This window comes from Anopheles funestus, chromosome 2RL (genome assembly GCF_943734845.2).
Source record: "Anopheles funestus chromosome 2RL, idAnoFuneDA-416_04, whole genome shotgun sequence".
NCBI classification, from domain to species: Eukaryota; Metazoa; Arthropoda; class Insecta; order Diptera; family Culicidae; genus Anopheles; species Anopheles funestus.
This window is the reverse complement of record NC_064598.1, coordinates 61908021-61933932: the sequence shown is the minus strand read 5'-3', so window position 1 is coordinate 61933932 and position 25912 is coordinate 61908021. Positions and strand designations below refer to the sequence as shown.

General features: G+C 44.1%; 1 protein-coding gene across 1 annotated transcript in view; it reads left to right on the top strand.

Annotated features, from left to right (window-relative positions):
• Positions 1-25912, top strand: part of LOC125762678 (uncharacterized) — a 146052-nt gene that overhangs the window by 20273 nt on the left and 99867 nt on the right. Inside the window, exon 2 of the mRNA XM_049425058.1 lies at positions 6193-6226. Coding sequence (XP_049281015.1) covers positions 6193-6226 — 34 coding nt within the window. The remainder of the gene's footprint in view (positions 1-6192; positions 6227-25912) is intronic.

Sequence of the window (25912 nt, the reverse complement as noted above, 5' to 3'; positions counted from 1 at the left end):
GTTGGGGCGTGCCTTAAACAGTGCGGGAACGAGATTCTTCCACTGGACGCTAACCTTCATGCGAGTCGTTCCTGTTTGCAAAGTTACTGGAATGGGATTCTGCACTAGATTTTACGTAATTTGTGTATTCTGTTTTGCCTGATTGACCTTAATTATAGAGGAAAATCGAACATACAGTTTACATTCGTTGCGCGAAGTACCTGCGCCAAGTGCTAGTACCACCAAAGAATGGGCTTTTTTTTTGTTCGCACCACATTTCAAAGAAAATGTACTTGAAGATTCTTAAACTTACCGGACGATTAACTGAGCACACGAATACGCATCGATGTGCTTCCAATATTCCAGAAGACGTAGGATGTAATTTCGATGGTCATCACGCCAGTGTCTTCAGTACAATACACGCATGCTATTACAGGAAACGATTTAAAATACGTTCGCGATTCTTTAATGACGGATGTGCGGCATCACTTAATGATTTGAAAATTTTTGTCGTTAGTACTCGAACCACTTTGCCCAGCACGACTCTTCATTGTACATTATGCGTGAAGCAGTAGTTGGTACATTTTTTGCTCGTTAATCACACATAGTAGTAACCTCGTGTAGACCAGGAAAGATGCTTCCGCTTTCCGATAGCGGCACTCGTTGATAAACGTGATGTTAGTTTTTTTTTTGTTTCGTAGAAAATATAAGTGATGAGATTTTTTAGATCTCTAATTTGTTCTACCTCCGTACTCGACTGTTGATGTTTTACATAAAATAATATTTTACCTTCAAGATCGTCCCGAAGGTTTCTGGAAGCGATGAACCAAAGCAAGGCCGGGATTGTTAGGACAAAAGCATTGAACCAATTGTTGCGTTCATTAAAATTGATGATTACCGGTCTTCTCTTCCGTAGACCACGTGAACCAGCATGTTTGACCTCCAGCACGGGAAGAACTGGTGTATCCGTAGGTCCGACCGTCTTATGGTCCATTGTTTTGCGACCGAGACTCCAGTGCTCTATGCTTTGGTGCGTACCGGAACACAGTTGCTCAAGCTACGCCCATTTCTATTGGATGCTGGCGCTCAGCAGTCAAGACTACTTAGTACACTAGAGATATGGTTCCCTCCACTCCTGGTAAATTCAATAGTCTTCCAGCAGCCGACCCACAACCGGTGACTTCCACTTCCGACCTGACCTTGGAGCATTACCAAGGGTGTAGTAGGGTTTTGTGCATGCATGAATGCGTGTCTGAGAAGAGGTTGTTTTTATTTTTGCTTTTCCAAATGTCACAAAGCATCAGTCACACGCGCTGTGCTTCGTTCGACTTGTAACCTTCGTTCGCTACAGCACGCATAACTGTGGAATGAAGTCATACCGCATTGCCCCTGGGCGACTATGACGGAAACTCACTATAAAACGCCTACTGTAACGACTTCTTTACAGTTTTTGTCTGCACCAAAACAAAAAAAAATCACACACACAGCGGCGCCTCTGTGGTATTAAATTTCTCTTCGTAACATATCATCCCCTTACAACGCACCCTCTGTTTGCAGTTTTTCCCCATTTTGCTTATGATCGACTGGCCAAAAGGTTTACATCACAAATGTCAACTTTCACCTTAATGGTTGGAAACTGCTGTTACTTACGGCAGATGTCCGATCGTTTATTGTATCTCTTCGACACAGGAGACGAACATGTTATGATTGAGGTCGGTAATAAATAAGTCCTTCTTTGGTGTCATGGCTGGAATCCGGTTTGATTGTTTGGTGATATTTTTGCAAGATTTCACCAAACTGTATGTGTATGTGTGTCATGAATTGATTGTACCTTGAAATAAATTGCATCGCAATGGAACTGCGTGCTGTGTAATCCAAGGATAAGAGCACTAAACATTTAATACTTTATTTGCCTTTTAGGTGACAAGGCCGATTTAAGCGTTTTGCAAAAATACGATGATTGATTTTTTGACTTACTTTCTTGCAATACCAAAAAAAAAGGGCAAATTACATCTTATGCAGTAAGAATGTAGTCAATCGCCAACAATTATTATAATTAGCACCATCTTTTGCTTATGTCATGATTTTATGCAAGGAGAACAAATTTCCATAGTTGCTTTTTTTCGTGAAATATGAACACAATTCGAGTAGAAGAGCACAATGACCTTCCTCACTAGCATTTTTTATAAATATCACAAAACGTGTAAGAAACAGTCATATTAATCATCATGGGAATTCAATTTCTTCTTCTTTATAAAATCCAACCAAATATGTTATCTAGAATAATGCACCTTGTGTCTGAGGAGTGCAAAAATATTAATTCAGAAAATTCGTTTCCCCTTCCTTTGAAACTGATCCGATTGGTGATCAATCTCCTTATGGGAACATCAATCTATCCGATGGTATTGTGTGAGCAACATGGACAGTCGCTTCAGCGTGTCCGCGAATATGTCGAGTTCGTGAGTTTCAACAATGTTACGGAGTAGCGTATAATGTCTAAGCACTTTAACGGCACAAAAGCAAGTCGTACCTTCCATAGTAGCAATGGAAATGTTAACCTTGCCCTCGAAAGACTCTTTCGTACGGGGATAGCAATAGACCTGTCGCTACCAAAGCAACATAAACCATCTTTTTCTTGACAAGTCGATTAGATTCCAGCGCTGGCAATTGCTCTTTCGGAGCTCCACCAACCGTCAAGAACTTATTTTATGTCTAGAACTTTACACGAACTTTAGATGGGTTTTCATCCGGAAGACACGTTCATGACTCCATTGTGCTTGCAAACCAGTTATTGGATTTGGATTGAACAAGCTAAACCACTAACAGTAGATGAAAGAGCTAATAAACTTCAATTTAATATTAATGCTTTTCTCAAAATTTCTGCTTTTATATGGTAAATTGTTATGTTTTCACATTGCTCTGTACCGGAAAGCTGCTACGAAAGTGAACAAGACGTCTTCACCTTCTACTGCACTAAAGTACCATGTTTGAGAATGTGGCATCGAACTGTACTTCACCGCAGAATTGATTAATCTCTTTGCAAGCTGCACAGCGAAAGGGAGAAATGCTAGTAACTCCTCACGCAAGAAGTGCACTGGAAAGGCGACGAACCCTTTGAAAGGGTTGTCTACTCCCGCTGTTGAAATGCCACCTTGGCTCAACATCGTCAACCTCTCATCACTAGCAAATGGTGACGAAGGTTTCACTGTTTTCGTTCTTTACGCCCCAGCATGAGGGAGAGGGAGTCTAGTGGCGCATCCGCATGGTGTGTGCTACTTGAGCGGGTTTTTCTTTTCACCCGGATCGGTCCCGTAACAGGAAACTATCATCCCCTACCACACCCGGTGTACCATCCGCTCGTTCGGCTGTGACGAGCAAGCACTGGTGAAGTGTTTTTCCACCAGCCGCGCAATGGCACTGTGTAATGGAGTTTCTCGGAAGAATCGAAGCTGAAAGCAGAATTTAAATTGCTTCTCACTTCAGCAGACGCACTTCCATTCTTTCGCTTGGTACGGGGATGATATCGGCTTCACTCGTTGGATCATTTCTCGGTTTCGATGAACTTGAAAAACTCTTGCGGCCACCGCGGCATACCAATGTGAGGCTGGCGTGCGGTTTTGCAAACCACCAGCCCAGCCCATGGACCGGGAATGGATATTGAGCGGAAAATAGCTAAATAATGTGCTTACGTAATGTCCGACACTCGATACGTCCGCGAGAGGCTGGCGAGAAGCTTCAAGTGGTACGCAGCCGAGGATAATGATGACAGAAGTCTTCCACCCTAGCGATCAACTTTCTCCGTTTGTCTGTTCGGTCATTACCTACAGGTAGAACATCTGCGCCAAGGTATGTTACGCCGGACGAGCGGGACCGCATGGTCGTGGTCACAATATCTTCCAGATAAATGGAGCTGTTGATGCCATGACTGTGTTCTCCCGTGCTTGATTATTTATGCTAGCGTTGGTTTCAGCTGCATAAATGCGTCTTTTACTGAAATGAAATCCCATTCAATGCATCTTGTTGAAATTCTTTTAGCGTAACATCAACAAAAAAAAACCCCGCGATCCAACTCGCACTCAGCTCAGCGTAATGATATTCACCTCAGTGGAAGATGCGCACGGTGTAGAGGTTAAGTCAAATTGTAAGAACATCCCGATCCCCGCACCCATTCACCTTACCCAATCGTACCCCCACGAAGGGGTACATCCGAGATAAGTGGAGAAGAAAACTGGCGAAGCAGGTACAGAAGAAATGGCAAGCATATATAGTTGATCATAAAAGTGACCTCCAGCCCAGGTCCAGGTCCAGGTGCAACTGGTGGTTTCTCATGAATTTTTGTATTGTGAAAAATCACCGATATATCAAGAGAGAAGCAAAAAAACCCCCGTGTGGAAAACAAGGAATGATAAAAAATGGAACTGGGTGGTGGGCGGAGGATAAAGAACATGGCAAAAATCGGAACCACAATAACCGGACAGCAGGGCCCGAGTTCTGCCTGGGCGATGTTCTCTCCCACTGCGCAAATTCATCGGGAATGTTAAAGTATTTCTGTTTTTTTTTGTGCTTTTTTTTTGGTGCGCTGTTTTACCAACCCGCGGGAGAAATTGTATAGTGGGTGGGAAAGGAGAAGCAAAGTAGTTGCGATCTCGCAGGTTTGCCGGGCTGTGTAGTGGTCTTTGATGGGTTTGATGATTTTTCTATGCTGTATGAAACGAAACCAACGAGATTGTGCCGCCGCTGGAGCAAATTCAAGCGTCTGTTGGTGTGTGTGTGTATAATGGTGGTGGTATTTAAGTATGCAAAATTATGTTCCATTGTTTTCTAAGTACAACGCAGAAAAATGAAGACGCATCTCATATTTTCCCACTACTCCCGTCGGCGCGGGTTTTGTCGACTGGTTTTTTTTTGGTGTGTTGCTGTTAGTCTTTCTCTTCGCGGTGGTTCACTATCACGGCTTAATGACGAGACCGGCCGTGCACAAACATCGTCAACTCCGGGGTTCGGGGTTGTACTGTGTTTTAAGCACCTTCACGAGCAGCATTCACGACTCCGATGGTGGTTGTGCCGTTATGCCGTTATGTTAAGACATCACGAAATGTTGGTAATTATTATTCGCGCCCTTCGTACCAGTGTGGGGAAGCCGTTTGAAGATTGGGTGCTTTAAAATGGAATAAAAGAATAAGGCTATATGTTTATTTCGACCCGCAACCAGGCATTGGTTAGCGATCGGTAATGTGTAGACCAAATTTGTAAAAACCGAACACCATTCCACACTTCAACATTACTTGGCGCTTGGCATGAATGAATCACCCGAGTTCCGAATTACTCGAGTGCCTTCTCGAGAGCTCTAAAAATAACCCGTGTTAAAGTGTTTGCCACTTTAGCTAGATAGCAAACTAAAGAATCTTAAAATTCTGGTACTTGGTGTATGTGTATTTGTATTCACATCAGTGAGCGATGATGCGATATGAATAAATTTCGTGTGCTTTTCACAACAAGGTCCAACAAACAACCCCCCGTCCTAGGGCTTAGAAGAAAAAAAGTCTGAATATAAATACCTTTGACCGTGGCTGACTAGTAGCTATCCGCACTGGCTGACACGTTCAAAGTCGAGAAAAGATTTACACTGAATGCCTCACGTGATGATGACACGAGCAGGCGGACGAATGCTACCGGCTAGCAAGGGTGGTGATTGTCAACAAAACGATCGACAGGATAGAAACGACGACGTGTTTGGCCTCTTTGAGATTTTCTAACTGTGCAGTGCCACCGGATGCACCGCCTGCGTACACACATACACACAGCGAGCTTATTGTCGGAGATGAGGTCCACGTCGTACGTGCCCGCGAGTGGTTGGTGAAGCCGATGACAATAAGTGCATATTAATTATCAGGTAGCTAGGGTTACAGGGTTCTCCGTCTGATGCTATTGCTACTGCTTTCCGAGTCTCGTTACCAGTGCCGCCCGAGCATCGTGCATAGTTCATTACCATATTAGTGTCGATTTCCTCCATAACCGTGCCCTGTTAGTAGCATGCCGTAGCTCTCAGCCTTCCCCACCATTAATCGTCCACCAGATGTGATGTCATCCGTACTGTCTTTTTCATCTTTTTCATTTCACATTATGCAATCGATGCACCGATTAAATTATTATAGTTTTTGTGCCATCTTATTACAAGTGATTTAATTTTTTTTAACTTTTTTTCATTTTCAGATGCATACGCTTAGGAAACATTCATCAATATTGGGTAAGTATCCTATAGAGGAAGCTACAAGATTTGCTTACCACATAGTAGCTTTAAATGCCAAAGTGCATCGAAGTGGAAGATTCCGTTCGTACGTGGAACAGACGGTTAAAAAAACCCATCTCACTGTAGAAACAATTTTAATCTACCTCACATCTTAAACCATTGTTTTCCGTCTGGCAGAGAAACACAAAGAGTACGCGAAGTGCAATATGGAACATATTCTATGTACCAAGGCGTATTAAGAAATCAACGCCAGTTTCCCGTCTTTCTGTGTGACGTGTGAATTGAATATTTCTTCTAACGTTAACAAAAAGTAAACTTTTATTTCTTTATTTAATTAATTTTCAAACATAAGACAAAAAAACGTGGATTTATTTCAAACGACAAGCTTCGATATTATAATGATTTCTTCTACCACAAATTAATTTGTACATCAGAGCAATGTTCATTAAAAAAAACTTGCAAAAGCAACGGGACTGGTTTTCGCACGCGATCTCAGATCGTGGTAGTGTTCTAGTGGAAATGTTGAATTCAGCAGATTCGTCAGATGCGTGGTGTGGCATCCAACATCATTCGCTGCGAGAATTAAAACAGGTCTTGCGATTCAGGTCTATCACTTGGCCGTCGGGGATGCGTTTACATATCACAAAATAAACTTGTTAACGCAATGGTAAATCAACGTTATAATTAAGACAACAAATAATTTCGAACTGGTGGAAATCCCTCTGGAATAAGCCATAGTGTACTCTCGCATTCGTGCTTTTGCAATCTTACTGTAAGGATATGTGTTTGAGTGAGTGCAATATGCAAGTGATCGTTGCGATGCTGTGAGTCGTTAACTAACCGACTCTGTGCATGTGTGACTCCGTGACCACGATCAGGAGAATACATTTAAATACGGCCAGCAACAGGAAGCTGACCGCCGTGTAGGGTGCATAATAAAAGTGAAACTTTTGCCTGGGTGTGGTTCGGACATTGCACCGGTTTTTTTGAAGGTAAATCGTGGCTAACTGAGGCGCAAAGTAAAAGTATGAATGCACGGGTTATAGAGTCTCGTACAGTAACTACTCGCCCGCTGGAACGATGTATTGAGTAATACGAGACCGAATAAGGGACCGTTTTTCCTGCGGCACGGGATCACTCTCTGCCTTGGAACGGTAGGGGGTCATTTTGGGTGAGCAAAATGAAGCAAATAATATAAAAAAATTATATGAAACCTGATTAATTCCTCGACCTCACGGCGACGGGCCAACCATGTTTTGTGGGCCTTTTTTTGCTGGTGGTGCCTTTGCGGACCTTTCCGCAGTTTAATGCAAACCCGTTGTGCGGAGGGAAAAATCGTGACAGCGTGTTGAATTTCTTTTACAATTCCACGCTGCTGCTATGTCCACACCCGATCCTTTGGGGTGCGATCGTGCAGCATGCGGTGATCGCGAGATTTGACATCGAGCAAAACCGACAAACGAAAACATACTGCAACTCCACTTCATGCGGGTGGACCAAAGAAAAGAAGAAATTAAACAAAACAAACTAACGAAATTGCAGAAACAAATTGTTGCAAACCATTGCTTGACACATTGCGTGCGCTCTCCGGATTTAGGGTTCGTCGCTTGAATTTTGGCATATTTTGCTTGGAAATGCGTGAAGCATTGAAGTCGTTTGTTTTTCATACCAAGGGTTGTTGCTTGGACTCGCGTTATTGTGAAAAAAGGTATTTGCATAATACATATGAAAATAAACACGAGCGTGATTAACGATTTGGGGAGGAGTTGGAAAAGGTTTTCACGATTTTTTGCAATACCACGAACTGTGCGAATATGAAAATGGAACACTTTTATACATACGTTATGTACATTAATTGTAACACAAAAAAATAACTCTTTACGGAAACTTCTCATAACAAGTAATCTCTTTTGTTTCTATTTCATTTGACTGTATTAGTTTTAGATTTAATGAAAACATACACCTTAGACCCCAAACCGGTTGTAAATCGGTTCTTTAGCCATTGATTCAAGCTCCGACACGAAGTAGGTGTAGCCCAAGGTTGTTGCTAGCAAATGCGCTTGCTTTACTTGTTCGAACCGCGCAGGCAAACGTTTGATATTTAAACTGAACCTTCTTTCTTGCCATATGCACAGTTAGAAGGCAGCTCAAGTTGTTCCATCGGTTTTGCTTTCCAATCGGACCCACTGACAAACGCTTAATGGGACGACCCAGAGTGCTAGCGCTAGTTGGATGGAGCTTGACCCGTTTTCTAACTTCTTTAGTGTGTGCGCATACGATCACGCGAGAGAGTGTGTATGTACATCATGTATCTCGACTAATTTCTCATGGAGTACGCATCCAACGCTGCCAACACCTACGAGCTTTTTATCATCCAATAAAACCTCTCACCCGCGTAATACTACGTGGTTGCATTCTGTAGGGGTGGGTGTACGCTTACTACTGTACTATTATAGTCATGTGACGATGACGCTGCCATGGTTGGTAGTGAGTTTGCATATTACCTAATTACATGAACATCTCTACCTTGAGCTCAATTGTAACCCAAATGGCTGAGAAAGAGATATAACATAGTTTTAAATTTACTATTTTTGTTGAAAATCATATCTTGTTAAACATTTCACAATTCTTTTACTCTTTCGTAACGCACGTAGAACAAACGAAACGTGAGATGTGTTTTAAAGATTAAGCTGTAGTGGGTAACATGATTTTGTGATCACATACATACATGCAGCGTATGGATCTTTTAATCCCTTTTGGGGGAAAAAAGAGAACGGTACACATCGAACCTAACGTTAACTTTTAAAAGTAGAACGATTGAATCGGTCGAGGAGCATGATTTGAATGTTTAGCTCGCAGCAAACGCAATACCCGCACCATGCTGTTCGAAACAAAATAGAAGCCAGCAAAAATAAGTGAACAAACTACCAAAAAACAACAACCGATTGCGATTATCGCTGCGCCGTACAAATGATCTCACTGGACAAACCCAAACACGAACCAATCGGAAACACAGAAATGTTTGCGTGAATGTTGTTGTATTTTTTCCTCCTTTTCGCCCCGGAAAGATAATCTCCCCGGGAAACGGCAAAACAAAAACCACCGTCAAACGGTGCTTTTCTGTATCAGAGCAAAAGCTCAATCGGTCGATGCGGCCGGGCTTGTTCAAGTTAAAACATTCTTCATCAATCGCGGAACGACCGGTTACGATGCCCAATCGACGATTTGAAGAAACTGATGAGCTGATGGTCAAGGTATTAATCCCATGATGTAGTCAACTGATTCGCTTAGGTAGTTGCGTCACTTAGTGGGTTTGGTTTTTCGGTATCATTTGAAGAATTCGTACTTTATCTCGCTGCTTGAGATTTTTCGTCAGTTAGCAAGCGCAACACCACGCTCTTCGACATTAGCATATCGCATAAATTATACGGCACTGGGATCGTCTCACTTGCCAACCGAAACGAAACGAAACGAGAGAAAAAAAAAGTCAAATCAACATACTCCCTCGAAAATTGGCTTTTAACCGAACAATGTGTGACTTTGACTAACACCCACTAGCACAGGCCTGCAGTTTTCTTCCACACGCGGCATTGAAGTCTTTCGTCGCACCCATTCATGGTGGCGCATTAGTTGCCAGCTTTAATTAAACATTCAAACAGACGCATCCGCCAATCTGCGGGCCGCGGGTGTACCGGTATATTCGTCGAAGAAGCGAAAAAGTGGTTCCGCGTGTGCGTGCCGAACGTAAAACCGCATGCAGGAGTACACCAACACACCGTACACTGGCCGTATAGGCCTTCTTGGTCGTTTCAGTTGGCCGCTCGTTCGCTCGCTCGCACACTGTTTACGTAATCAACGTCCGCAAAGCGGTGACGAACGCAAACGCCCGGTGACTGGCGTCACGTCTTTCCGTCGTCTTGTGTGTGTGTGTGCTTTTTTTCTTTCATTTTCGGACAAGGGCAACACATGGCAACGCCGTCGCGGCATATGGTGAAAAATATAGCAAAATAACGGGATAATCCGGGAATTTGAAATGGGTTTCGTAATCCAATCGATAAGCCGATGGTGAAATGATCGTCCGGTACCAGTACCGAATACATGATATGTCGCCAAAGCCTTCATTTTCGTAGCAATCGAGGCAAACAGGCGGCAAGGGAACATTCCGGACTCATCGGGAACGAACAGTTGGAAAAGTTTATCGACTTTTGTCCCCATTTTTGCATGTGTTGCTTGTTGCTCCTACCGGGTGCCGAATAACTTGGCAGTGTTGAAAGCGCCGGCAGAATCCACACAGCCGCATGAAGCTGTTTTGACGGTTGTCAACCATCAATCGATTTGGTTACACGATCGTTTTGCATGGCAGTGTGCATGTGTGTTTGTGTGTATAAGGGAGTGTGGAAATTCGAACCTTCTTCAAAGCATTAACCCGCAAGGCATATGATATGTAGATGAGACAGAAGAAAAAAAACAATAGTACGATGAGGCGAAGGTGTTTCCTGTTTCCTCTACCGGTTGTCGTAAAGAACGAAAGATCAGAAAAAAGTAATAGCTGTGGGCTCAATCAAGCAAACGCCGTGTGGCACATCAAATCGGAAATCACTATAGAGTAATTTCCTGTTTTTAATCACTGGTAACATTGGACCCCGGGGGAACGAAATGTAAAACCTACCAAAACCATTTATGGCATTCTTTCATTACACGGTGAAGTTGTGAAAAAGAAAAAGGGTTCCATTTTTCCAACTGATTGAGATTTATTTGAATGCAATTATGACTTGATAACTGACGATGCAGGAGAAACAATAAACAAAAACGAAGCACGAAATTAACCAACATTTCATACAAAATCATCAAAGGTTTAAAAAGAAATATAACACACTATTGCATTTACCGATCTGCTGTCGAACACCTTACAGGCATGAAACATGATAATTATGCCGTACCTTCTTCTCGGAACTGTCCAGGGCATGTCATCATCATCATCGTCTTCGTCTGTTCAGCATCGTGAGGACAGAAATTACAAACAATTGTCATGATTATTTTGTTTCCTTCTTCAACCACAACCGGAGCATATGATTGCGTTTTTCTTCAAGCATCCGGCACACCCGTGTGGTTGAGCCCATCACCGCAAGGCTGTTGGACAGTGACAGAACCTCGACAGTCTCATCCGATTCGATTCTGTTCGTTCGACAATGAAGAGCTAAGTGCCACCGAGATCGATAATTTCCTGTTCGCACTGATGGGTAAACACGTTCACTAGCAGCACTAGCAGTAAAGTTGCCATTCCCGCTTTTCGTCCATTTTGAAGCATTTATTTGTTTGACCGATCAAACGTTCTTCAAATGCAGCAAAACGCACAAAGGATGACTTGCGTGTAAGTGTTACGGGAAAAGGGCAAATAATCATCAGCTCGTTGCAAAGTGGCGAAAGGTGTTTGGTTGGCCTTTTTTACCTATAATTTCTCACATCCTACGGGACATAATAGTTTTGTAGATGTGCTTGTGGATGTTTTACGGACATAACTTTGTTCCGTTTCTAGCCACATGTCCCACAGAGAAGATAAAGGGAACGTCGCAATCGATAATGGTACCTTCAATAGCTATATCCATCTTAACAAGCTAATAAGAATGCTTCGGAGGCGAACGGGCTTCCCTAAAAAAAATCAGTGTACTGACCCCGTACCAAACCCGAACGGAATGCCGTCTATGTTGCTCTCTTATGTATGGTTAAGGTGGAAGTAGCAAAACTAAAGCACCAGCACATGGAACGACGGGTACGGTAGGAAGGTGTTAAATTGCTTTAATTAATGGCTGCACACGATTGCATCCACTTAAACGCTCTATGCAAACAACCTCATAACATGCCGCACGACCCAACATTTCCTCTGCATCACACTAAATCATCCCTTTGGGGAATGGATTTACAGTGGTATTTGTTGGCCATTTTTTGCATCCCCACTTCCACCCTCCCAAAACCACCCTTTCCGTTACACCGTGTTTTTGGGGAGTGAAGAAAAACTGAGCGGTATTTACTTCACAGCAAAAAGGATACACAGCATCATTGCCGGCGTAGCGTAATTGTGAATCCGGTACCTTCGGTTCGTACAGTTTACGAGATTCTGTTAAGTGATAAGGAAAATGAAATTCTCGCTTCGTTTAAATCATTTATTTATAAGAGATCCATCGGATAGATAAGCCCGCTTCGCTAGTGGTGGGGTTTTGCTTTCGGTCTGCGTTTCGTTGAACAACCTCACCCCACAAATGGGCAGACGCGACGCGAACGGCAACGTGGATAGTGAGTGAGCCACGGAAAGGTTGAAGAATTTGAGTGCAGCTCAAACAAAATGAGCACCAGCTGGAGCCGGGCAGAAAAAACAATCGCGGTCCCGTCGGTCGAAATAAAAGTACCGCAGCACAACAACATACTCATCGCGCCACGCAGCCTTGTGCCTTCTTTGCAGAGATCTCGTAACTGATCGGCTTCAGCTTCTGCTCTAACCTGCTGCTACACTTACCATGCAAGGGTTCAGGGTAGAACATCCGCATGAAAGGGGAAGCAAATATTTATAAACACATATTATTTTAATAGACCGCATAGATCTAGCGGTCTAGGCAGACGGGATGCGAGATCCTTCTGCAGCACTCCATCTCTCTCTCTCTCTCTCTCTCTCGCTCGCGTTGGTGAGGATCAACCCGCACCCGATAGAGATTGTTCTGATCCAATATGAATAAACATATGTTTGGCCATACATTAAACATGAGCCTGATGATACGAGATGGATGAGCGATGGTCTGCTGCTTCCCAACTACAACTCAACCCCGTCCAGCGTCTTTTATCGCCCGCACCGGTTCATCCTCCAACGAGTTCGCTTATCGCACATTCTTACGCAGACCGAACGAATGACGCGAAGATCGCGATCGTACGAACAACACGTCACGTCCAACGGGTTTTCAGGCGGAAAAATGAATCTCCTGCTGATGATCGAGACTGATCGTGCGCAACGGCGCTGCTTGGGGACGGAAGGTAAATGAACGACCTTCTCGTATCCTTAAGCCATTATCACAACCGGGTCATCGGCAGGGTTCGGATCAGGTCGAGGAGTGGTTTAGTTAGGGTCCCATCGGCTGCCGGGTCCGCTTCTCGGGCCCAGCGTCACGATGAATCCCACATAACCCATCTCGGAGGGATTGGTTTGTAGCCGCAAGCCGCCCTTCGAGGTGGGTACCTTTTGAAGGTTCCCTCCCCGTTAACAAAAAAAAAAAAAAAAAAAAAAAAAAAAAAAAAAAAAAAAAAAAAAAAAAGCCATTATCACAACCGCAGTCGGGTCGTGCATCGTGCATCGAATGGCGTAATAGGAAGAGCACAATTTTTTTACCCCCGCAAGCATGTTGATGGTGGTGGTTGTGAGAAAATTAGCATTCATATTTCCTACGCACCGCCTAACTGTTCTTCGACCAGTCAGACAGGACACTCTCTAATGGTTCTCTTTCTTTCTCTTTACTTCCCCCTCCCACCGGGCGAGGATGCTCATCGTTCTAGTAACATATCTGCACTGGGAAGAATCTAGTTTTGCCAACTTAGATTCCATCACGAATGGCAATTCCCGCAAGATCTGCAGTTACTTTTCATATTTTTGCTCAACCCTTTAGAAACCCGTTCCGTTCACGTAATGGGGTCGGATTTGGTCCACCTACCAAGGTAGGGATGAATCTGCACCACATGCAATGTTAGGTATATGAAAGTTGTTTTGATGCTTCAATCAATACCAACAAGCGGTATGATGGAATGCTAATACTTTATGATTTGAACGGTGTCGTCCATTAGTGGCACATTTCTCCACCGTTTATGTTATTATTTGGTTTGTTTTCATGATGGAAATTCTTCGACTTTTCCACAGCAGCACTGCAAACAGTCAAGGTAAAATATTATTCAAAACATCTTACGGCGGGTCGGCAATAATGACTGGTCCTGTAACTGATTTACGGGCGTAATTAAAACGAGCTTAAAACAAGCCAACTCCTTGTAACTCTCCGATGCACATGCTGTACAGCGCGAGTATGCAAGTGTGTGCGACAGCATCGAATGACAAGAACAGTGTCAGCGAATGGCTATGCTTACACCCCCCCGTGTACACCCCTGTTCACCCCTGTGCGACCACCAGATTGCAGCGGAAACGCACCCATGTCTGCCTTTTTGTAGTCAGTCAAGTGTTTTCTGCTGTTGAGATTTTTTCCCTCTTTATACCGACCTGATCCTGTTTCACCTGTGCTGCCGAGACAATTAGTGTTGATTTTGTGTTTCATTTTTCTTCATCGCCGCAGTGCAGTGTTTCTTTTGTTTTCTGGCGTAGAATGCAATGCCAGAATTCAGTACCGGGAAGCGCTAGGCGATGGCAGTGGCATGTGAGCAAAAATGGTCATATCAATTCGAGCACCATGCACCGCCAGCCGTTCCAGCGATGTTGGGCGCGTGCTGCACCATCGCACTGCCAGTGGCTTTTCCAGCACGGAGTTTTGCGACATGTGGTCGGTTTAATAAATTTGCATTAACCTTTCATTGTCGCATTTCTTGTTAATATGTTGACTTGCCGTGTGTAACATGCTTGTCGCGTAAAAGCGATCCAATGTACTGTCAATGTGCCAGGGAGGAAGCCGCCAATGGGGTACGTGAAGTACCTCACGTTGGTACATGCTATCATGACAGAGCAAATAATCGCTACATAAATTGTATGCATGTTATTAGGGAAGCGAACGCGACATGTTCTTTAAGGGTGGAATCGTTCAATCATTTAGCTTAGCATAGGTACACTTAATTCAGACGCACAGCGTGTATTAGCCGTGGTGTAGCATAAGCTTAACCCGATTGTACGGAAAATATCCTAGCTTAATGTATGTGCGGAGATAGAGAAAGCTTCGTCTCAAATAAATTACCATTGCTATACGATATGATGAAATTTACTCAATGTTTGAAATTCATGTCATTTTCATGATACATCGATAAACGGAACATTGGAACGTTTTGAATTTTTCATAGCAAAGCGGTTATTAGAATACAACGAACCTTATTCTAGGGAAAATATCTTGGAATGAAATTTCCATTGCAAAACCACAAAATATGCCGTCTAACAAAAATTAAACCTCCTCCATCGCGCAATTGCATAATACATTCTAGTTAAGTCATTCAGCATATCGTGGCCCGCCTCACAGTGTGATACGTTTCATAATGAACCGGATTGTCTCTTCATCTTTAGTTAATTGTGAAAATAAGGTCTGCCCCATAATCTAGACACATTGGGAACGCTTGCGAACGTGTCAAGAGCCGTGCATCTGGAGCATCCCGGATACCGAAGGGTGCTTAAAAACAATGGACAAAGGGGTTGGAGAGTCTGAAGCACCAGCCCGCGCACTGTGCTAACCCCGGCGCTGTAAACCATTTGCGGTCCCGTTAGAAATGGTACAAACTAAAATAATGCAGAAGAAACGGGGGAACAAACTGAACTAACAAATCTAGCACAAATCCGTAACCCTCCGGCCGTCGGACCGGTACCAAACCTTCCAACGGATGTGCTCTGCTACGCATTCCGTGGAACTCGTTTTACACCGCACAATCAAGCGTGTTAGACGATGCAAAGCCAAACTCCCGAACGGGCTTTTTCCACCGTATCAGTGGGCAGCGATCGCTCACCGTCTTCTGGGGATGCTGCACCATCATCAGCAGCAGCAGCAGCAGCCGCAACAAAACGGTTGCCACGAGATGCAGCAGAGGCATCAATTGAAATAAAATCCTTCCAGCGGACAGAACAACACAGCAACGAAACAACACAAAAACAAAAAAAACACACAGTCCAACCGAGCGCATTAAAAACCGTCAGACAAATCGAAGCGAAATTATATAAATTAGTTCATCTGGTTCTAGGTGGGCAACGGCATCAAAAAGCAACGTTTCGTCCTTTCCTAGGCCAACGGATCGCGATCGCAGAAAATCGAACCAATGCCACCGTGGCTACAATCTTGCCATGGTTGTTTTATTGTAATCATTATGTTTGCTCGCGGTTCATCTTAAGGATGCCGATCGTGGCTCACCATTTCCTGATTTTCTTTCCACTCGAACGCGGAATTAAATGTTGTAATCAATCGGTTAAAGTACCTACTTAAGCTGGTATGGAAACATATACACTTTTGAACATCTTTCCCTTCTTCTTTGGGAATCTTCCCTATTTCTGCACATCCATTGCGATTTCAACGTAACATTCGAACATCTGTGAATGACAAACGGATCAGCTACTGGCAACCGCCAACCGACCAACTGAGATCATCTTGAGCTGACTAATTTTACATGCTAGCCACGGCGTAGCATGAGCTTGCATTTGAGTTTCAGTGCTTTGTGTGGTCGAACGCGATCGGTACATTATGCGCAGATGGATCCAGTTTTCATCTACGTTCGTTCCGATGGTAGACTTCCTGGTTCTCAGCAAAAAGCAAAGTCCCATATGTTCACGATGGTAGGTTTGCGATGTGCCCGAGATGGTAACATCTTTACCATTTAGCAAACGATCTCTCTTAGCGAGCGTCAAATGTTTAGAATGTGGCTAGTCATTTCCTTTTCGTTGCGCCCAACTCCGACCAATGTTTTCTCTAAACCAATGTCCATATTCTTCGTGCATTGTTTCGTAGCCCATATGCCATCCGGTACATGGATGCCACAACCGTATCGTCCAAAGACAGCATCCTAATCCAGTATGGTCCAGTTTCACGAACTTGTTTCTAGATGGATGGCACACCGGCAAAACCGTTACATAGCTATGTCCATGAGTTCATGTCTATCCTGCCGCTAGCTCCAAATTGGAGTCACTCCAATGATGGCCTCACTGCTCCGATGCCCATTTCGTAACAAATTGATTCCATCGTGGTCGTGAAAGCTCATGACGCTTCGCAGAATACGTGTTTTAAGGGCGCTTTCTTCCAACTCATCCTCGCGAATGACAATCATCGCACGGAAAGTGGACGGGAACGTGCGGGAATCGTGAATCTGGGCGATGCATTTCGAACCAAGTTCCTTTCCACCCCCAACCCAAAGGGCCACAGGATCGGGCTCAAGTTCGTTGATAAACGAAAATTACAACTTTTCCCGCCACTCCCGGAGGAACCTAAACCTTGGTACGAAGCACACGGAACGCGCCTGCCGAGGAAATGTAACTCTGTGCCTTCGATCGATGGAGCGCTTTGACGTTCGGACCAAGATTTTTCTCTGCGCACTCCTTTTTGTGCGGGACTTGCATCGATCTAATCTGAAAATGATGAGGTTCACGAGTTGGATTGCGCACTCACACTGGCCCGGCTCATGGTTCAATTGACCGGCGTGAAGCACCGAGATTCCCATACATCATGCAGCATCAGTGCTCCGTTGGATTAACGGGTTCGGTACATCTTCTAAAGCATGGCATGGGATTGTTTGCTGGGAGGTTGCCCCGGGTTGAAATCTAGAACCCCACGGCGAACTGTTTTTTTTTTGTTTTTTGCTAGCTTGCTGCTTAGTTTACGGCAGAAACTGATGTACTTGGGGTGCCGTTGCATCACGACACCGAACGCGGGACACTGAGTCAATTGCATCGGGTGAACGAAAACAAAAATAACGAACCAACGACAAAGTGCCCACGGGACAGTGACCTCTTACCCGCGCTTGGTAGCGAAGATCGGCCCGGTTGGAGCAGGAGCACGGTGAAGCTTCCTTCATCAGGCTACATCGATTACATTCTGATGATATGATGATGTTCCGGCCAAGCCAGACCAGGACAGGGTGAGGACCCGGACTAATGGAAGGCTGCTAGAACGTTTGTGTTAGAATCAGTCGGGTGCATCTTGTAGCTTGCAGCGCGAACCGAAACGAAACGGCATTGTTGTTGTGTAACCGTCCAACGCAGTCCAGGGTAGCACTGGAATTACGGGCTGCCGTCGAGCGAACGATCATGGGCGCGATAGGGTGAATGGCAAACGGAAGATATGATGCAATAAGTGTAATCATAACTACTCACTCACTCTCGACGACCGCACGTTCTTTGTCGGTTCCGTGCACGGTCTAGGCGTATTTAGATGTAGAAACAAGAACGGTAGAATCTTAACAGGAAGATACAAGCGCGAACTCCGGGAATAAATGGGAAGGAAAGCAAAAAAACGGAGATAAACTTTTTTATCGATCGCAACGAGAATCGAGAGGCGGAAAATTACCGCCGGAAGGGACACTGAACTTGCAGTACTTCAGCCATACTACCTTAACAGTACTTCTTGTGTATGAGCACGGGAAAACACCATGTGCAGGGGAGAAAATGAAGAGATTTTGTCACCTACCCAAAAGAAACAAAGATTTAACCTGAGTTTTGCCAATCGCCCAATCGATTAAGTTGTTTTATTTTAAACACATCAAAGGTCTGTTTTCCTACCACGAAAAAAAAAACATTAATTTCCATTGGATATGGATAGAAAAACGTACATGTTTTAAGGTTCATTGAACTGGCGTGGTGTTGTTACAGTTTCTGTTATGCGTTGTAGTCTTTTGCTAGCGAGCGAAACACATTTCTTATGTTAATCAACCAAAAGAACCGTTCATGTAAATCAGACAAAACGGGACGGACAAAGGAACACAGAAATCGAACGGGTTTCAATGACACATGATGCCGTAATTCTGATTCTGAGCTAATTCATGCTCAAAATGGTGATCACGACGCACTGATGATGATAATGGTGATTATGATGAACATCACGATAGTAGCAATGATGTGTGCAACGAGATGCTATTGTTGGTAGAATGTGAGCAGCATAAAGAACTGTCTGCAGGTTCGGTAGATGTAAACCGCAGGAAAGAAAGAAAAAATACAACAACAAAAAATGATGAGAGCAACTACAAAATCTTCGAAATCAGATACCGGCAAAGATGAACGTTTATGTCGGTGGGCGAAAGCGAGAAGGTCTGGAGCTCAGAAAAGTTCAGAGTCACCAGTCCCAAAAAGCAATGGCAATAAATAACGAAACAATAGAACCAGCTAAACGAGATGGGAGGAACAGAGAAGAAAATACCCAGAACAATCTGTAACGGGATTGTTTAAAATGCTGGACTTTTCTTTCGTCGACCTCAAAACTTCTCGTTTCATAGAAATCATGAACTTTGCCGTCTTTTGGATGTCCAGCTTGCTATATTTCAGAGGAATGAAATATACTACTTGAACGATGGCATACATCGTTGACAGTTCGGCACAGCTCTACCAGAGATCTGTGATCGTACCAACCAGACAGCATCCATAGAAATACTGGGTAAAAGATTGATAAGCATCACGGTTGTTGCGATGTCATTCAGGGGGTTGTCCGTCGTAGAAATCCCGCGTCTAGCTGGATTCGTTATGTATAGGAGAATAGGAACGTTATCTGAATTCGAGCACACTCAATTCTCTATAAGCAAGATTGATCCCTCGAACCCTTTCGAACCAGTGCGCTAGAGGAGTTAGTTGTTTAAAGCTAACGCCATCGTGGAAAAATCCGACACCCAGGATGGTAAATTAATCTGTCATCTTTTTTATTTTGTCCACCACTAGTTTGGACTACTGTTGGAGTTTGCTACTCCAGAAGACACTAATTCTTCGAACGAGAAGCCCGAATCACTGCTTCTAACTACCGACGATCGATGGATCTTTTCAATTTCCTACCGTGACAGCGGGTGGCTATAGAATTTTTATGACGTCTCCCCGGTGCTCCAAGCCTTTTGCTAGAATATAGCTCTATAAGGCGTCCAGCTCTGCCAGAAACATGACATCGATCCCGATTAACGCAGCGAGATCAGCGTCGTTTCGGTCGGCGTTCACAATGGCGCAACATTCCACAGTATCACCGTACCAAGACGAGTAGGATAGAGAACTGTCACACCGAAACACTGGACTGGTGCGCGTCGCAAGTACACCTTTTGATAGAGCTGTCTACACACTGCAGGCTAATGATAATGGCTTAGTGGACGGCAAACGCTCCGTAGCTGTGCCGCGAAATCCGACGAGAGTAGAATTAATGAAGAGGTAAAGACAAAACTCCCAACAGACAACGTGACACTCCGCATGTTGGCAGCTTCATCGCACGTCCTTGGCTATCAATTATCTGGAACGTAAGCTGCTCGGTTCCGTCCACACGGATACATCTGTTCGAATGTTGCGCGTACCGATTGGACGGAGCACCTCACAGGAATCAATAATCGGCCCTCTATCTCGAAAAGCTGTTTGCCGATACTTGTGTGCCGCGAGTTTTTGTTGAAGCTGCCATCATGAATCTTCGTTGTTTGTTGTGCTTTATTTCTGTCCGTGCAGTTATGAAACGCTGCACAGCCAAAGCATTCGCTTAAGCCGACGATTGACTAGACAGTCAACAGATCAGTCTGGACTTTGACTTCCTGATCCAACAACTTCGATGTCGAGTTTGCAGCTATCGTGGCGCACACCTTTTAGCAAGTACCCGCCACACCATCGCTCAGAACGCCCACTCTCACCACGGATAGCAGCATGAAGGTCACCGTCACCGTACATTCGAAGTCAATCGACCGTGAATCATTGCCGTACTTATCACCCACTCAGTCGCCGGATCATTAGCGCACGCCTTAGGGTTACCTGATGCTAGCCTTTACGGACGGTCTGTTCCCGCTGCGGGTCAAGCAAACAAACACACTTGGCGTTTCTGGCACCAGAGACAAGAAAGGGATACCTTTTCACACCTCATTCAGAGCTGCCGCACTATCGCGTATGATACGCACCGATACGCGGTAGTTGCTCACGACCCCGATGAGAAAACTTAAGAAATATGATCCAATTTTAGGATCCGTGAAATGGGCTGTGATTTATTTTACTCATTTCCTTCTGCTACTATCCCGTGGTGTACGCACCCTCAGACAGTAGCACGTACCGTTCGCAACAGGTACTTCACCACCGGCACCACATATGAGCTCATATGGCCATCCTTAGGTGCTCAGAAATGTGATCCTCACACCAGGACGGTACGGCCAGAAGGTGATCGTTTGGAATAAAACGCTTGGAAAGCGTAGAACCGAACCGAAGTCGTAATGTTTTACTACAAAAAGGATAAGCAAACAGAGGGTGAAAGAATGTACACATAAAACCTTTTCTTTGGCCTTGGAACACGGTCCATTCCCCTTGGGAACGACACACAAGAAAAAGGTGATGGTGTCAAACGATCGATTATTTATCACTAACCGGTTTTCACTTTGGGATGTGAGGTGAATTGCAATTCAACTTCGTATTCGATTAACATGAGTGATTTATACATGATTAATGTGGCGTGGCTTTCAAAAACAGCAGTATACGGAATGATTTTGGGAATATACGTTAAGATTTTTGAAAGATGCTACCAGAATTTCGGAAACATTCACGTGGCATTTTACAGTTTAACGATCGGTACCGTACTTCCAAACGAAGAAGATTTATAACAGAGCGAAATGAGCATTTTTACGAACCCAGGTGTATCGCTTATCTCGATCATTCAGTAACCGTGACGCATAAATCATTTTACGCAAAGTGGAAAGAACTTCAAATAGTATACGTAAAATTTTTAGGGACAACAAAAGTTCTTTATAAAATGAGCAGTTATCGATCGTAAGCAGCTCATCATCAGAAGGAGATTTTCTATTACTTATGTATGGTAATCGGGTAGCTCTTTTTAATAGTACTTCAAACCGGAACAGAACAACAGAACTTAAGCTCATTATACGATCGTAACAAATTAGGTTCCCTGTTGTAGATTACTGACGCGAACAAAAACGGTTAAACGGCAAAATAATCCTCCTCCGTGACTGGTAGGATCAACTGAAATAACCACCTTGACAGTTCGTAATTCGAGAATCCGCTAATGTGCTTTGAAATCTTTTTTTTAAAATAACAAATCAAATGAATTGGCTATTAATTGCCACTGACGATTCGGAGATATCGCCCGATTTCACCTTGCAAAACGAAGAATCTTTAGGTTCGAAATCGATGGTTCCATCTCTATGCCCTATTTGCAGCAGAACGTAAAGCGTACGATTTGTTCGCCCCCCTCAGCCCTCCCCCCCCCTTCTTGCACACAATGCCGACGCCTTCTGCTGATGAAGAAGCAATAAGAGAAACCCGATACAGAACATCACCATACGGACGGGAGGTTGTACAAAAGCTTACACCAAATCTCACCTCACCAATATTGCTAACACTGCAACGGGGACAAGGAGATACAGCCGGGAGAGTGCGGTAGGAATAGTTCAAGTTTTTATTGCAATTTTATTTCTGTCACGAGTATGTAAGACAGCGAACATTGCCGTCGTCGGCCATCGTCAGTGATCGAGACCTCCCCTGCAATGCGAAACACCCGAGACCCGGGATGGAGCGTTTGATGCGCTGACTTCTTCATGTGATTTTTTATGTATACGTGTTCGATCTTCAATTGCTATGATTTTTTGTTTAGTTGCTCCTAGACATGGAGAGTATGTCCGTCAAGTAGATTACCATAAAATGAGGGGGGGGGGGGCTATCGTTTGTTAGGAGCTTTCATTAGAATTCTTGATCGTGTAGATGGGTCGTACGACATGGTTCGGCTCCTTCAACCTGCTCCCTACTGTGCAGATCGCTTGGGGTTAGTGATCTTACGACTTCTAATCAGCTGTCTGAGGCCCATTAATTGTCCCGCGCGCGCGTATGTGTGTGTTTGTTTGAAAAGGGGATTTGGATTAAAATTTATGATTCTCGACTAATGGAAATGAAATGAAGTCATTTTATGCGCGAAAACAAAAGAAATACCGCCTAGCAGCAGTAGGATTTTAATGAAAAATAGCCTGAATTTATTCATTACCCTAATTGATACGAGCACGAGTACGGCACCTAGAGTTCAATCACGTTCAAGACCGATACGATTCCATCACCAGGATAAGGCGAAACATCCATCGCTAATGTTGTACCTCCAGAAAAGGCGAAACACGTTCCCGGGGTCATAACGATACATACATTCAAACACTCATCCACCGTTTCAACATCGATGCCGTCGAACATCCTCCCAAAAGGGACCAGAACATCGCATTCTTGCGTCCGTACAGCCGTAGAAGAATGCCTTTTCTGGTGTTACCAACGACAATATTCACCGTACGCATCGCTCATTGAATGATAATACACAAATGAAAGAAAAACAATAAAAGGGTTATTTATGATCGGAAAACCCGTCAAGTGACAGATCGTTGCTGGGCGACTTGCATCCCTTACGTGTGGAGGTTTTTTTTGAAGCAACCGTTGCCTGCGCGTGTGATTAACATGGCATAAAATTGTAAGCATGCAGCAAGCCTGAAAATGTGCACACATTGCTGATGGTGGTATTTTTATGTAGTGACAAACAGGAAATAGTCGCCCTTCCGTATGTCCACCGCGGATGGATGTTTCCAACTGCATAAAAGCACAATTTATGTGTATCAAATACATCGAAATAATTCAATCACTCAACACCGGTTTTAGCGCATTCTTTCGCAATTAAAATTCTTCCATTATGGATTATTGTCGGTGCGGGACAATGATTTTACTCCCGATCAATACATTCCGATCAATGATCGAGGGCGAATGTTGCTCGTAATGGGAAACGTGGTCTTACAGATAAAGATGCTGCTCACCGTACAGAAGCTTATTCATTTACAACTTCTACCCGTTCTACTGATATTGAAGCGATCGACTGGATGTTGATGCATGTTTTGCATAGCTTGTGCTACGGATTTAATGAAGCTTATTTGTAACGCTGAAGCAACGAAATAAGCTTCCAACTGTCAAACAATAAATTAGCTATCTTTTAACATTGGACAACGAGTGTTCTAGCAGACTTATTGAAAACCCGCTTTTTTCTTGACCATATTTCCGACCCACCTTTACCCAAATGAAGTGTTCCTTCACATTGCTCTAGGTTCTATTCTTCCGCTGGGAGGGGGAAAAGCTATTTTCTCACAAAGCGAGCTGCACATTGGCATAAAGGGGGAAAAAATTGTTCCAGACTTTCCTGTTAAAAGCATCTTAAACGAGACTATACCTCTCCTGGCAATTGGAGTGTACCCGTGCTATCAGAAGTACATTCCCCATCTCACGTAATAAACCGAAACGGCCCTCCTGCCAAAGTCGTACCCTTTTTCTCACGCCAAAGAAAAATCCGGCCTTGTCTTCGTTTGTATGCCTGCAATAATAACAACAACAACAAAAAAACCTATTTAATGAATTATGGCTCTTTTTATCAACGCCTACGAGGTGCGACGCAAGCTTAAGCGGTACAGTGAAATGGAGTACGTTAATTGTGTGCCCATGCAGTATTACGCCGTTTTTGCCGTTTCGCCCTGGTGTTCCACCGTTGGCACTTTGGTTCATTTTCACACACCACTCGGTGCTCGACGGTTGGCACTACTAGCGGGAAAGCAAAATTTATGGAGAAAACCTTCGTACTAAAATGGCAAAAATGACACAGGTCTTTTAATGAACCACCTTTCTTCGCCTGGTTTGTGGCTGCAATTGATAGAGAGGCGAGTTTTGCTCTGTTTTGCGACCGTTCTACCGCCTTGGTGCTTACGAGTAGTAGCCAAATCCTGCGCCACATACTAGCCTTCATACGTTGAAACGGATGCTGTACGTATATGTGTTGTTATGTTAACTGTCTTTCCCTCCTCACTCCCTTTTGGTTCTATCCTAAGTGCCACCCTCTTCTTACCCGTTTGGTCCGATTAATCCATTTCGATCGGGAATTGAACTGGAAACTTCTTCCCTTGTTTTGGGTCCAACCGAGATGACTTTGTGTGCGACCACCGTCTCGGCACCGTCACCACCATCGAAGGCGTAATAAATTGTGCTGAAAATGTATACGATCCGATCGGTTTTGGTTGAGAATGAATTTTACACGCTTAATTTAATTCCATCATCGGACCACCTAGACCTGGCTAGATGAGCTGCGCAAAGCTAACCGATCGGCTGGTCCTTACGTCTGCAGTAGATGGGCCATTGTACTTGCTCTCTCCACCTGATTGCAAGGTTTCGCGCTTGGTGCGTGGTACAACGCGATGGCTCATTTTCCCATACCGTTCCCGAGCGGTTCTTGCTTTCCAATAAATCTTTGCCACCAAATGTTTACAGCGTTCGGTTATGGATGATACGTTGTCCAAGCAATTGATGTGCTCCGGTACTGGAACCAACGCCCATCCTTGATCTCTTCCACCCTCTAATTGAATGTAGCATTCCGATTACTGGCAAATGTTGACCATCCGCCTTGGCGTAGACACGCATTCCAAGGATGGAAGGATCGATCGACTGGTCGGGTGTAATTAAGGGAAACATTCATAAATCATGTCCTTTTTCCGTATTTATTCACACACCGGCACACTTAACGTCCCGGCACCTTACCCGTGGAAAGTGTGCGTGCGACCTGTTTGGGATTGTATGCTAATAGGATTTTTATTCTGCAACCTACGCGCCATTATCTTATCAAACAGACGTAGGAAGGTGTTGCGTATCTGGGAGAAGTGAATAGGAACGCATCTGATCATCGTGCAGGATACGCAACAGGCGGCTAAGCGTTTGATACAAGCCACGGACGCAACGAATGCTTCAAGACATCGTTCGTTGCTGGCGTTAAGATTGCTCGGAACGATTCCATCGATCGCAAAAGA